Here is a 15,311-nt window from a genome sequence, read left to right as displayed (position 1 = left end):
TGCGATGCCGCCAAATGGTTCCTCGGAGCCCCGAAGCCACTGGAATGTTCGATCTGCTGCCTCCAATGCGCGACGATCCATCATTGAAACCTCATCCACCACCATCAGATTAGTCATGCGTATGAGTGCTGCAGTGGTGTCATTTTCACTGATGTTGCAAGTGGACTCATCAGTGAGAATGAGAGGACACTTGGTCCTACTATGGAAGGTGGCCCCTTTAGGCAGCAGCGTAGCTGCAATACCACTTGCAGCAGTTGCAAGAGCCACTTTGCCCATTGCGCGCACTTTGTTGAGTATATGAGACAATGTGAAGGTTTTCCCAGTCCCACCACTTGCATCAACAGCAAGCATGCAGCCATGTCCGTGTTCCACACTCCACATCACTGTATCGACAACAACGCGCTGCTCGTCATTAAGAAGGCACTCTGTTTGAGCGATGTGAGCCTCAAGTTCTCCTATATTGTGCACTGTTTCGTGCTCGATGACGCGCGGAATGCGAGACTGGAAATGAACTGGGTCAGGCTCAGGAAGGCCAAAGGTCCTACTGAGCGAAAAGCCGTGGCACTCAACTTTGTTCCTCAGCTCTAGTAGCACTGCACTCACAATGCGTCCATTTGGAACATTCACACCTGCAGCACGCATGAAGTCCTCGCACAGCACATACTTGTGCCTTTCCCAGAACTGCACGTGGTTGCCTCTGAGAACGAATATGAGCATGTTGGCAAATACTTCGCGGACTGCAGGGCCAAAAGCAATATTTGCAGCCTCTTCCATAACAGAATCCACCTCCTGGTCATTGTCAACGATGCCATATGCAATGCAGGCTGCCAGATAGGTCTCCATGACCCTACCACCAACACGACGGAGATCCAGAAAGCATGTGGGGCCAGGCACGCGGTACAGTAGCATGCGGAGATAGTACAACTCGGCAGTATGGGAGTTGACGGGAATAAGGGGGAGCCGCCCAACCGTATCAGCCTTACGGTTATCCTGGAAACTCAGCCTTCTCTTCCGCAATTGAAACCTTTTCCTCAAGTAGGTGAAGTGCTGGAATACATCTGGATATAGAACATGACGCATGTGTGGATGGAGATTCATGGCTTCGAAAAAGGCGGTGAGGGTTGTTGCAGGGGGTCCTGACTCTGCCACGTTCTGTATGGCACCTTCGTCAGTGAACGTGATCACCTGCTCATCCTGTAGATGGAGTGCCAGCATCTCGACTGGTGGGTACTTGCGTTGAATGGGGAAATCGTATATGCGCCAGTATCCCTCAGATGCGGTGATGTAACGCCCTAGTTCGTAGCGTGCCACTTCATCATGTCGTAATGCCTCTCGCATCCTCTCATGAGGCTCTAGTCTGACCAGGCACTGGTCCGGGCCCTTTTCAAGGTATTTGTACAGGTACTTGACACAGGTGACAGCACAGACGATCTCAAGGTTGATGTGAGCATCGTACCTGAGGACAATATATGGATTGTAAGGCACAACCCATGCATTGTTAACTAATACGTTAGCACCGCCTCGTATTGTCTTCATGATGGGATCACCAGGTGCTGCTTCTGCCCGTCTTCTGTACAGGGGATAGGAGTCATCAGAGAAGCTTGTCGTTTGACGTAGGGCTTTGGGATAGTCCTTTGTGCACTTCCGGTCTGCCATGCAAGGGCTCAAGATGTTCCATTCCCCACAGGGGCCGTGAATCATGTGTGATGTCACAATACGGTGTAGTTCCGGATTTGTGAGGCTGTCAGGAATCTCAGCAGAGACCACGCGATCGACATCTGCAGGTGTTCTGGGCTTGTCGCGAGGTACCACGGTCAGGAGCATGTGTATATGGGGAAGGTGACGCTTTTGCGTTTCCTTCACCATCACGTAAGCGTCCACATGCCCCAAGATGTCATGCTTGAGGAGGTCTGCGAGGAGTGCTTCCACCTTCATATGAAACACCCGGGCGATGATATCAGGTCTTGCATTGGGTGGCTGACCCTCAAAAACCGATGCTTTAATTTCTGGCCACTTTGGGTTGCAGGTGAAAGTTAGGAAAAAGTCTGGCTTTCCCTTGACTCGGACTAAAGCCATTGCATCCTGAAACTCTTTGGCATACCAACGTGGCGACCCATAAATTGACGGAGGCAGAATGGTGAGGCGTCCAGGTAGCACCTCAGCATCACTGTTTAACGCATCAACGATGATCTTATACTTTTCTGCCTTAATTGACTTCTGGTTGCAGCGAATCCAAGTGAGACGGTGTGACTCAATTTTTGCCATCATGTCGCATACGTACTGCTGTGTCAACCTTCCACCACGAAGCAGTAGATTGAAGTGATGAGTAGGATCACGTACTTGTAGATGGTAGCGGTAGAAAGTTGTTGGCGTAGTCCCTGCCAACTCAGTGTGGTACCCCTGAGAGCCGCAGGGTAGCAGAAGTATGTATGATAGTGGGTCATACGCTGGATGCATGGCGTCTATTGTCTGTAAACCTCCTCCCCTGAGGTGAACAGCGACTGCCAGCCTTCCAAACTGCTCAGTTGTCATAGCCCCTGGAGCAATGACAGCCACATCGCTGTCTGCTGAGGGAAGGTTGACGGTACCATGATGAAGGTCTCGGCGCCGCGTGCGACCTGTTAACACAATATTCAGTTCATTGGCGCTATCATTATGAACCACATACTCAATGGCTGATTTGAATTGCTGGACGTATGGGTTGCACTCATGAATGGCCTGTTGTGCTCTTAGCAAAAACTGTTCATTCAGGCCACTGTTCGAGGTGTGGGCACGACGATAATCCAGCTCATGGGCTGGATCGTGAAAGTAGATCTGAGCAAAGCGTGGGGTACAACCCAGATCGGCAAGAGGAGCACCAATGTAATGGTAAACCTTACCTTGTATGCGCACTCCAGGATTGAAGCCAGGCATACGTATCTCTCGGACACCGATACTTGCCATTGCCAGCGCGTTGTTGTACTGTTTCGCGTGCTTCACAAAGTCCTGGTTAAGGAAAAGGTTTTTAATAGCATCTGGAGGTTGTGATGGAATTGAACCGGGTTTTGGATTCGTAGGATCATGCATAAGAACGACCTTGCCGTGGTTGCAGCAAAATCCTCTTCTCTCCTCATGCCACACCAAAGCAGCACAATGCGAGCATTTAGGGCATTGAAATATTGAGGTCCTGCTCAACGCGTGCCTGTACTCACCATGAAGGACCTCTCGGAAGAAATCGGTATCATCGAATCGAGCAAGGTTGCGATTGTCATGGTGAGCCTGCTCCAGTCTCACACGGTGTACATCCTCATGACGCAGGGCATCCCTTACTTGCCGGTCTTCTCGCTGGTGAGGGATTTCTTCAGCACGACGCCTTGTCATGCGTCCAGTGTTGTCTGCCAAGCGAGCAGTCCGATCTTCATCCGTTTCAGCTGCACGACGCCTTGTCACGCGCGTAACGTCGCGTGTCAAGCGAGCAGCGCGTTCTTCAGCAGTTTCAGCTGCACGACGCCTTGTCACGCGCGTAACGTCGCGTGTCAAGCGAGCAGCGCGTTCTTCAGCAGTTTCTTCTGTACGACGCCTTGACATGCGTCCAGTGTTGTCTGCCAAGCGAGCAGTCCGTTCTTCATCCGGTTCTTCTGCACGACGCCTAGTCACGCGCGTAACGTCGCGTGTCAAGCGAGCAGCGCGTTCTTCAGCAGTTTCTTCTGTACGACGCCTTGACATGCGTCCAGTGTTGTCTGCCAAGCGAGCAGTCCGTTCTTCATCCGGTTCTTCTGCACGACGCCTAGTCACGCGCGTAACGTCGCGTGTCAAGCGAGCAGCGCGTTCTTCAGCAGTTTCTTCTGTACGACGCCTTGACATGCGTCCAGTGTTGTCTGCCAAGCGAGCAGTCCGTTCTTCATCCGGTTCTTCTGCACGACGCCTAGTCACGCGCGTAACGTCGCGTGTCAAGCGAGCAGCGCGTTCTTCAGCAGTTTCTTCTGTACGACGCCTTGACATGCGTCCAGTGTTGTCTGCCAAGCGAGCAGTCCGTTCTTCATCCCTTTCAGCTGCACGACGCCGTGTCACGCGCGTAACGTCGCGTGCCAGGCGAGCAGCTCGTTCCTCGTCAGATTCCATTGCGCGTGCACTACGTGCAGCTTCGTTCCTTCGTTCTCGTAAACGACGACTCGATTGGGGCATTGTCTTTATCTACAATCTATCTATAAGATAGACAGTAAGTAATAAGTATATAGCCGGTAAGTATAGAGCACTTTCGTAAGGCCGGAAGTGAAGTCTACACTGTCCGGAAGTTCGCATATCGCATATCTATCTATCTATCTATTAATGCCCAATTATTCAATTATCGCCAACGTATTTTGGCTTTTTGCAATTTAATCGCAAGGAAAAGTAGAAAGAGAAGAGGGAAAAAAAGAAAAGCCTTGCCTTGCTGCAAACAGCTGCTGCAAACAACAACAACATGGAAGGCTGCACTGTCCGGAAGTTGGCATATCGCAGTTACGATTATTTTAGTGTTAATGGCCAATTATTCAATTATCGCCAACGTATTTTGGCTTTTTGCAATTTAATCGCAAGGAAAAGTAGAAAGAGAAGAGGGAAAAAAAGAAAAGCCTTGCCTTGCTGCAAACAGCTGCTGCAAACAACAACAACATGGAAGGCTGCACTGTCCGGAAGTTGGCATATCGCAGTTACGATTATTTTAGTGTTAATGGCCAATTATTCAATTAGCGCCAACGTATTTTGGCTGGTTGCAATTTAATCGCAAGGAAAAGTAGAAAGAGAAGAGGGAAAAAAAGAAAAGCCTTGCATTAACGCATTAACGCTTGCATTGCATTAACGGTTCGGCACACGTGATAGCTCGCTGCTCTCTGATTGGTTGAAGCGTTTTTTGGACATAGCTCGGTAGGTACTTGTCCGATTAATTACAAACCTTGAAAAGGCACATCCTCGGGTCCCCAGCAATATACCTGGCAAGTTTCAAGTATATCGGACCCGTGGTTGTCGAGAAACAGCGGTCACAGACACACAGACACACAGACACACAGACACACAGACAGACACACAGAGATTGCTGGAATTATAGATAGATACATACTAGGGCATGCCCGTACTATATATATATCTAAAATTATATCCCCCCCCCCCCCTCTATTTACATGAAATGGTTTGGTCCAGCGAACGGCTTGCGTGAACGGAAAGCGAACGGCTTGCGAGTCCGTAAGTCCGGAAGTGACGTCCTCATTTGACTGTCCGGAAGGTCGCATATCGCAGTTACGATGAATCGCAAATTAGTTTTAATTAGTTTTAAAACATAGTTTAACGCCAACATAGTTTGCCAACGTGAAATAAATGAATACGCTCTCAAATGTGCCGTCCGAGGCAGAGTCTGTTCGCCACGTTCGGCACACGTGATAGCTCGCTGCTCTCTGATTGGTTGAATCGTTTTTTGGACATAGCTCGGTAACTACTTCTCCGATTAATATGAAACCTTGAAAAGGCACATCCTCAGGTCCCCAGCAATATATCTGGCAAGTTTCAATTAGATCGGACCCGTGGTTGTCGAGAAACAGCGGTCACAGACACACAGACACACAGAGATTACTGGAATTATAGATAGATACAATGGACTACAAAATGTAAATGTTTCATGATATTTGTTATATTATATCACCTTTATCTATCAATATTGTTGAAATGAAGATCAAATAGCTGTATGTTGAAATATGTTGAAAAAGTCAAAAATTTACCTGGGGTGTACTTACTTTCTCACGTGACTGTATATATATACATATATATATATATATATATATATATATATATATATATATATATATATATATATATATATATATATATATATATATATATATATATATATGTATATATATGTATATATATATATATATATATATATATATATATATATATATATATATATATATATATATATATATATATATATATATATATATATATATATATATATATATATATATATAGTGTATATATACTTTTGACCGGTAGTGTATATATATTATATATATATTCTATATAGATATATGTACATATATATTATATATATGTACATGTATATGTGTATATATATATATATATATATATGTACATACATATATATAATACATATATATACATATATATAATACATATATATAATATATATGTACATATATCTATATAGAATATATATATAATATATATACACTACCGGTCAAAAGTTTTCGAACACCTCAATTTTTCCAGTTTTTATAGAAATTTACACAGTTTAATGTCTGAATATATATATATAAAATAACCACCTTTAGAGGCCATTTTTCCCCGCAATGCGGGGGTTGGCCTTTTTCGGGAACCGTGGTTGTTGTTGTTTTTTGGTCCCCTTTTTGAAGCAATGTTTTACGGCCGGATGCCCTTCCTGACGCCAACCCTTTTTGTCACCTTTTTACGACAAGCAGGGAATTACCAGTGAACTGGTACTCAATTAGCCGACCTCGGAATGATGACAGGCTGAGTCAAGTCAACCCCCCTGGTGTTAATTCAGCGATCGACCGGGATTCGAACCCAGGATCCTAAGCCAGCACCCTAGCCGCTCGCCCAACACCATTGTCTGAATGTACTCTGAAATTAAGCATAGAACAAATAAACAATTGGAGATAAAAAAGAAATCGTAGAATCATTTTGTTTAACAAAATTTAATTTAAATTTTAGACTCAGCAAAGTAGACACCTTTTGCAGATATAACCGCCGAACACACTCGTGGCATTCTTTCTACAATGGAAATCAAATATTGTTCGGGAAGTTCTTCCCAACACTGTTGCAGAAGTTCCCACAAATGTGTTGCACTTATAGGTTGCTTTGCTTTCACCCTTCTGTCCAGTTCATCCCGAAGCAGCTCAATGGGGTTTAAGTCTGGAGACTGTGCTGGCCATTCCATGATTTGAAGCCTACCGTCTTGTTCTTTTCCTCGATGGTAGTTTTGACATAGCCTGGAGGTGTGTTTAGGGTCATTATCTTGCTGCAGGATGAACCCCTGACCAACTAGGCGTATACCAGAGGGTATTGCATGGCGCTGCAACATGCTGTGGTTGCCCTTTTGGTTCAGGGGTGCCAGTCACTCTGTGCATGTCGCTGACTCTGGATCCAGGAAAAGAGCCCCAGACCATCACGCTTCCTCCTCCATGTTTGACAGTTGGTGTCACACACTGGGGAACCATCCTTTCGCCTACTCGATGGCGTACAAAAACCCTGCGTGATGAACCAAAGATTTCAAATTTTGATTCACCAGTCCATAAGACCTTCTTCCAGTCTTCAGTAGTCCACTGTTGGTGCTTCATGGCCCAGGCAAGCCTCTTTTCTTATTTTGCCATCTAGCAATGGCTTTCTTACTGCCACTCGACCTGTCAAACCTGCAGCACGAAGTCTTCTCTTCACAGTTGAAACTGAGACTTGCTTACTTCGACCAGTGTTAAGCTGTGCTTGAAGCTGCTGTCCTGTGAGCTGCCTGTCATGCAAGCTGTTGACTCTCAGAAACTTGTCTTCTGGTTCTGTTGTGGCTTTGGGTCTGCCAGACCTCTTCCTGTCAGAGTTTCCTCCAGTTTCCAATATACTACTTCCTGCAGTGCAATATTGTCCAAATAATGCGTCAGAGGGTGTAATAAGTCTGTTCCAATACTGCTTTTATACAGACAGGGGGTTTGTAATCAAGTAATCAGCAGAGGTTGGGACACCTGTCGGAATTGTTTGCATCAACTTTCAAGGCTTAATTTACTTACATTGCTGCAGAACAGCTGTAAGTTGTTAACCCATTACTTGTTCCCTGAAGAAGGCCTTTTTTTACAATATAACTGTGCAATTTAAATTATTTTCCCATTTTTGCTAACCTAAACTTTTTTTTTAACCTCGAGCAGTTTACTGCTTACTTTTGGACCATTTCAGGTTATTCACTGGACATTAAACTGCGTAAATTTTAATAAAAACTGGAAGAATTGAGGTGGTCTAAAACTTTTGACCGCTGGTGTATATATATATATATATATATATATATATATATATATATAGTATGTATATATATATATATATATATATATATATATATATATATATATATATATGCAGTGCATTCAGAAAGTATTCAGACCCCTCACTTTTTTCACATTTTGTTTTGTTGCAGCCTTATGCTGAGATCGTTTAAATTCATTTTTTCCCTCATCAATCTTCACTCAATACCCCATAATGACAAAGAGAAAACAGGATTTTAGAAAGTTTTGCTAATTTATTAAAAATAAAAAACTGAAATATCACATTGACATAAGTATTCAGACCCTTTTCTATGACACTTGAAATTTTGCTCAGGTGCCTCCCATTTACCTTGATCATCTTTGAGATGTTTCTACACCTTGATTGGAGTCCACCTGTGGTAAATTCAATTGATTGGACATGATTTGGAAAGGCACACACCTGTCTATATAAGGTCTCACTGCTGACAATTCATATCAGAGTAAAAACCAAGCCACTAGACTCACCACAGACCTTGGGAACCTTGGTCGAAGGAACTGTCTGCAGAACTCAGAGACAGGATTGTGTCGAGGCACAGATCTGGGGAAGCCGACAAAAAAAATTCTGTTGCATTGAAGGTTCCCAAGAGCTCAGTGGCCTCCATAATTCTTAAATGGAAGAAGTTTGGAACAACCAGGACTCTTCCTAGAGCTGGCCACCCGGCCAAACTGAGCAATCGGGGGAGAAGGGCCTTGGTAATAGAGGTGGCGAAGAACCCGATGGTCACTCTGGCTGAGCTCCAGAGATCCTGTGTGGAGATGGGAGAAACTTCCAGAAGGACAACCATCACTGCAACACTCCACCGATCTGGGCTTTATAGCAGAGTGACCAGACGGAAGCCTCTCCCCAGTGAAAGACACATGAAAGCCCACAGAATCTTGTTTCTCACAGTCTGAGAGTCCTTTCGGTGCTTTTTTTGCAAACTCCAAGCGGCTTTCACGTGTCTTTGATTCATGTTGTCATGAAATGAAAATTACATGAATGAAAAGTGCAGAATTGGTATGTGGGTGTATGTTAAATATTTCAGTATTTTCCATCCAACATTTGTCCATCTGGATGGTATATATACAGTTAGTGCATTTTTCTCTGAGCTGTTTAGGCTGGGATTTATTCTCATACCATCCATAAATTTGTGGATAGGTGCTTTGCATCATGGCAGGCAGGGCATTGCATCAGAAGACATGCCATTCTTCAGATTGTTAAGCCTGGTGTTTAAACCATCTGCGAGCATTAGTTGATGGATGTTAAATATCCCACAGTTCGCAAATGGTCGGCGAGCTATCGCCGGCACCCTGACCAAATTCCAAATTCCTGCCCAAATCGCCTTCAGTCGAACACCACACCTGCTCAGTCAGTCAATGAAATACTTGAGCCAAAAGGCTTCCCCGGTCGACCCCACAATAAGGTGGCAATAATTGTGGAGCAGAGAAGAAGTACTCGTAGTGATAGTTCCCAGAAATAATTTGTTGATGACTCACTGGCACAAAAAAGTTACTTTAGCGTTTGCCTATCCTACTAAATCTTGGCATCCCACTATATGAATATATACCTTTCGGCCCCTGTCTCTCAGCCTTTCCATGCGTATAGACATTTGCACACACAGACAACTGGTAATGAAGGTGGATGGATATAGGTGTATAAGATGCAGACAGGCAAACAGGTGGTGAGTCTCACGCAGTAGGGGCAATTAAAATATGGACAGCTCTGTTTGATGCCAGAGTGATCTGCTTACCATGAAACACGGGATTCAAGGGGCTCTGTGGGCAAAGCTTCAAGCTGATCCCCTCTTGCAAATCCGATGTTCTCGGATAAGGGCCAAACAGTGGCAGTGGCGGTGTGCAAGCAAACTGATCTACATGATGGACACAGAATTGTTTTAGTCATATTTGCCTTGAACTTTCTGTTATTTGTCCCTCATTCTTTCCTGATGATTACGCGTGCAGGAGATGAGCTTCCCCCAATGCGGACCAAGATGGCAGGCCTGTCGAGTGAGAAGGCGACACGCGTTCGCACCGTTCTTAATGAGAAGCAGCTCCAGACGCTCCGCACTTGCTACGCTGCGAACCCACGACCGGATGCGCTCATGAAGGAGCAGCTGGTGGAGATGACTGCGCTGAGCCCTCGAGTCATCCGAGTGTGGTTCCAAAACAAGCGCTGCAAGGATAAGAAGAGAACCCTGTTCATGAAGCAGATGCAGAATCAGGCGGTGAGCGACAAGGCGGTGAGTTGTGGCTTGCTAATATAAGTGGTGCCCAGCTCACAGAGCGACTCCCATTACTAGCTACTGGTGACAAAGGTTCTCTCGGCTTATCATTTTCTGGATGGACATTCATGATAATTTAATCATTATTGAACATAAAAACCATGTTCTGGAGACCTTAAGGCTTAATCCATGGCTCCGCATCTGGCTATCCGTCTGTTAAAATTGTAAACTTCTCTTAAGCCAATGGAGAGATTTGCACAAAATTTGGTGGAAACTTTTTTTGCAATGGCCATCCTCAGAAGTCTATTTCAGCTTTCCTTGGCCATCCTCAGAAGTCTATTTCAGCTTTCCTTGGACATCCTCAGAAGTCTATTTCAGCTTTCCTTGGACATCCTCAGAAGTCTATTTCAGCTTTCCTTGGCCATCCTCAGAAGTCTATTTCAGCTTTCCTTGGCCATCCTCAGAAGTCTATTTCAGCTTTCCTTGGACATCCTCAGAAGCCTATTTCAGCTTTCCTTGGCCATCCTCAGAAGTCTATTTCAGCTTTCCTTGGCCATCCTCAGAAGTCTATTTCAGCTTTTAATGGCCATCCTCAGAAGTCTATTTCAGCTTTCAATGGCCATCCTCAGAAGTCTATTTCAGCTTTCAATGGCCATCCTCAGAAGTCTATTTCAGCTTTCAATGGCCATCCTCAGAAGTCTATTTCAGCTTTCCTTGGCCATCCTCAGAAGTCTATTTCAGCTTTCAATGGCCATCCTCAGAAGTCTATTTCAGCTTTCCTTGGACATCCTCAGAAGTCTATTTCAGCTTTCCTTGGCCATCCTCAGAAGTCTATTTCAGCTTTCCTTGGACATCCTCAGAAGTCTATTTCAGCTTTCCTTGGCCATCCTCAGAAGTCTATTTCAGCTTTCCTTGGCCATCCTCAGAAGTCTATTTCAGCTTTACTTGGCCATCCTCAGAAGTCTATTTCAGCTTTCCTTGGCCATCCTCAGAGGTCTATTTCAGCTTTCCTTGGCCATCCTCAGAAGTCTATTTCAGCTTTCAATGGCCATCCTCAGAAGTCTATTTCAGCTTTCAATGGCCAACCTCAGAAGTCTATTTCAGCTTTCAATGGCCATCCTCAGAAGTCTATTTCAGCTTTCCTTGGCGATCCTCAGAAGTCTATTTCAGCTTTCAATGGCCTTCCTCAGAAGTCTATTTCAGCTTTCAATGGCCATCCTCAGAAGTCTATTTCAGCTTTCCTTGGCCATCCTCGGATGTCTATTTCAGCTTTGAATGGCCATCCTCAGAAGTCTATTTCAGCTTTCCTTGGCCATCCTCAGAAGTCTATTTCAGCTTTCAATGGCCATCCTCAGAAGTCTATTTCAGCTTTCAATGGCCATCCTCAGAAGTCTATTTCAGCTTTCAATGGCCATCCTCAGAAGTCTATTTCAGCTTTCCCTGGCCATCCTCAGAAGTCTATTTCAGCTTTCCTTGGCCATCCTCAGAAGTCTATTTCAGCTTTCCTTGGCCATCCTCAGAAGTCTATTTCAGCTTTCCTTGGCCATCCTCAGAAGTCTATTTCAGCTTTCAATGGCCAGCCTCAGAAGTCTATTTCAGCTTTCCTTGGCCATCCTCAGAAGTCTATTTCAGCTTTCCTTGGCCATCCTCAGAAGTCTATTTCAGCTTTCAATGGCCAGCCTCAGAAGTCTATTTCAGCTTTCCTTGGCCATCCTCAGAAGTCTATTTCAGCTTTCAATGGCCATCCTCAGAAGTCTATTTCAGCTTTCCTTGGCCATCCTCAGAAGTCTATTTCAGCTTTCCTTGGCCATCCTCAGAAGTCTATTTCAGCTTTCCTTGGCCATCCTCAGAAGTCTATTTCAGCTTTCCTTGGCCAGCCTCAGAAGTCTATTTCAGCTTTCCTTGGCCATCCTCAGAAGTCTATTTCAGCTTTCCTTGGCCAGCCTCAGAAGTCTATTTCAGCTTTCCTTGGCCAGCCTCAGAAGTCTATTTCAGCTTTCCTTGACATCAATATTTTGCATGACTTCTGAGGTTCTGAGTAGTAAGGATAACTTAAGTTATGCAAATAACTTCTTCCATAACATGGACTGCCCTCCCTCAAAAGAAGAAAGTTACTGCATCCACTTTTTACATTTTTTTTTAATTCACTTGGCAATTCCTGTTACCAAACCACCAGAATGATCCTTCTTGTGTGTGGTCAATCCACCCCATTATAGCCTACTGATCTGTACTACAAGAGAGCCGTTTGTCTGTCTGTCTGGTTGTCTGTCTGTGGGTCGCTATTTGTCTCAGAGATGGCTGAACGGATCTTCGTCATACTTTCAGAGGTTCATCAGTGAATGTTTTAGGTGATATTAATTTTAAAAAATTGAAAGAAAAAAGTTCTTTTTGGGGATTTTAAAAGAAAATCGCTTTATAGTGCCTGAGCCTTTGTAGCTATATGAAAGGTGATATTACATTATCCTTGATTTGTGTGTGTGTGTGTGTGTGTGTGTGTGTGTGTGTGTGTGTGTGTGTGTGTGTGATATCATATTAAATTAAAAAAAATATTTTTGGGGGTAGGTAGGGGAGTGTTTTAGGCACATACAAAAAAATAGAATAGGACAGTTCTTTCAAACAAGCCTACGGCACGGAGACAGCCGATCGATCTCGCATGAGCGACTCAGAGATCCCCCACATCCAGGAAGGTGTACCCCCACCTTCACAAAGTCAGGGCCACAACAGCATGAGAGAGAGAGAGAGAGAGAGAGAGAGAGAGAGAGAGAGAGAGAGAGAGAGAGAGAGAGAGAGAAAGAAAGAAAGAAAGAAAGAAAGAAAGAAAGAAAAAAAAAAGAAGAAAGAGAGAGAGAGAGAGAGAGAAAAAGAGACAAGGACAAGAGAAAGACAAGAGAAAAAGGGTCGGTCCAGCACTCTGACTGTACCCGCGCTGCCCTGACGAATCCAGGCAGCGGGGAAGAATGGGGAAGATTTGGCCCCCGGCTAGTGTTGGGAGGTACAATCCCGGTGACGAGGCGTCCCTAATAGTTGCTCTAGAGGTAGTTGTTCTTCGTTCAGATAATTGAATAAACTATACTTCAGGACAGGTGTTTCACTATCAGCATAAACACGATGCAAGCAAGCCTGTAGGACCATTTATCTGTCTTGAGGACAATGTTACATACAAACTGACTCAGGTAGAATGGCCAATGATGACATCCAAGACAGCAGCAAAGCATTTATCAGGAAGTTGCTCGACGTAGACGTAGGGATGGCATAGACACTCCAATAGGTTTAATACAACAGAAATCCTCGAAATCATCGACCGAGATACAAACTTATAAACCTATAAAGTACTTACACCAGTCACCTGCAGAGGATTTCACATCCAGCAACACTCATTAAACTTTTGGACAGCATGGCTGAGCCACAAAACTGACCGATTCAAAGTAGCCCAATTGGAATTATTCTTATTTTTCGTAGTATTCTGATTTTTAGACAACCTAACCCAAAATTGGGTCTTTTAAACTCTTGCTTTGCATCTCTGAGTATAATCTCTCTTTTCTACGAGCTGTAATTTTGTCTGAATCTCAACATTTCCCAATGCTGAGAAAACGAGCAGGGGATTTGATTGGTCGAGATGATGTGAAATCCGTAATATTTTGTCAAAGTTCTGCTCAACTGAAGCTTTTCGAAAGTGCCAAGAAGGATTATTTGTTTTCAACAATATTCAAGTATCTAATTCAATTGAAATAAAATAAATATTTTAAAGGCTGTAGAAAAAAAACAATAACTTTTTTCGGACATTTACTGCCGTTGATATACCGTTTTTTACACCACCATATTTAACACGTTAAATTCGTTAATCGTGCCTGAATGAGGCCATCCAAGATTTGTGTCCTTCATGATGTCCCTAAAAACAGTAAGTCTCCTGTTGGGAATGATTTTCAATTATTTTGTTCGATTGCCAGACCGGTGTCGCGAAATAAATCCGCCCCAGTATAAACTCTCCCCCCGGCGAATCTGTACCGGTATAAACTCGCCCCCCCCCCCCCGGCGGATACGTTTCTCGCCCCCAACAGAATAGAATCGCCCCCCATTCTCGTTTGCGGATATATAAATATACATATGGAAATGTTGGTTTACAAGAGGGGACGTGATAAAAATGTTACTAATATTGTTTGGGGAATTGATTGAGTGCGGATTTACACATTTTCTCAATCTTTTTAAGACATACTTGAACACTTGATATAGTAATTATTGATAGATTTTTATTGGTTTATTTTTATTTTGGTTATGGTTTTATGGTTTTTATGGTTTTATGGTTATTTTATGGTTATTTTTATGGTTATTTATGGTTATTTTATGTTATTTTGGGTTATTTTTTATTTATTTTTATGGTTATTATGGTTTTATTTTTATTGGTTTACACCAATATTCAGTTGCTCTAGTTGTAGATTAATTGTAAAAGAACTCTTCCACAATCACCAAGAGCCATACAATTGTTACACTTTTTTCCAAGTTTGAATATCTGCTGAAACATGTACATATATATTATGAGGGGGCGATTTTGTCACGGGGGAGAGTCTATTTCGTGGCAGGGGGGCGAATCTATTTCGACGGGGGCGAATCTGTAGGGGAAGGTGGGGCAAGTTGAGCCAGTTTTAGTTCTTGGAATGTTAGGACTGAACTTACTGATGATCTTGCACAAATGAGTATCTTGCCTTCTAATTTAATCCTTGGGAAACATTTTGTAGCCAGTTCTTACTTTCTATCCCCACACTGAAAGTCACTGTGACCTTTGAAAAAACGGAGGCCAAATGGCTCAACTTGCCCTGCCTGAGGGGTAAGTTGATCCAACTTCTGGGGTAAGTTGTACCACATAGGGGTAAGTTGATCATTGCCCCAAATAAAGATAACTAAAGTAGAAAACCATTGTTTTGCCAGAAAAATATTTAATGTTGTAAAGTTCTACAACACTGAACGAAATGATTGCCTTGTGTTCATGGTTATAGTAATCAGTTACGAACAAGTTGAGTCACTCTCAAAGAAAAACAAGATTGTCAACTGTGGTAATAAA

At 43.7% G+C, this 15,311-nt stretch overlaps 1 protein-coding gene across 1 annotated transcript in view; it reads left to right on the top strand.

The window, feature by feature from the left end:
- LOC137418944 (insulin gene enhancer protein ISL-1-like) overlaps positions 1 to 15,311 on the top strand; it is a 123,317-nt gene that overhangs the window by 73,599 nt on the left and 34,407 nt on the right. The window contains exon 6 of the mRNA XM_078782173.1: positions 10,042 to 10,273. Coding sequence (XP_078638299.1) covers positions 10,042 to 10,273 — 232 coding nt within the window. The remainder of the gene's footprint in view (positions 1 to 10,041; positions 10,274 to 15,311) is intronic.

This window comes from Myxine glutinosa, chromosome 7 (genome assembly GCF_964187855.1).
Source record: "Myxine glutinosa chromosome 7, kmMyxGlut1.1, whole genome shotgun sequence".
Taxonomy (NCBI): domain Eukaryota; kingdom Metazoa; phylum Chordata; class Myxini; order Myxiniformes; family Myxinidae; genus Myxine; species Myxine glutinosa.
This window is presented reverse-complemented; position numbering and strand designations above follow the sequence as displayed.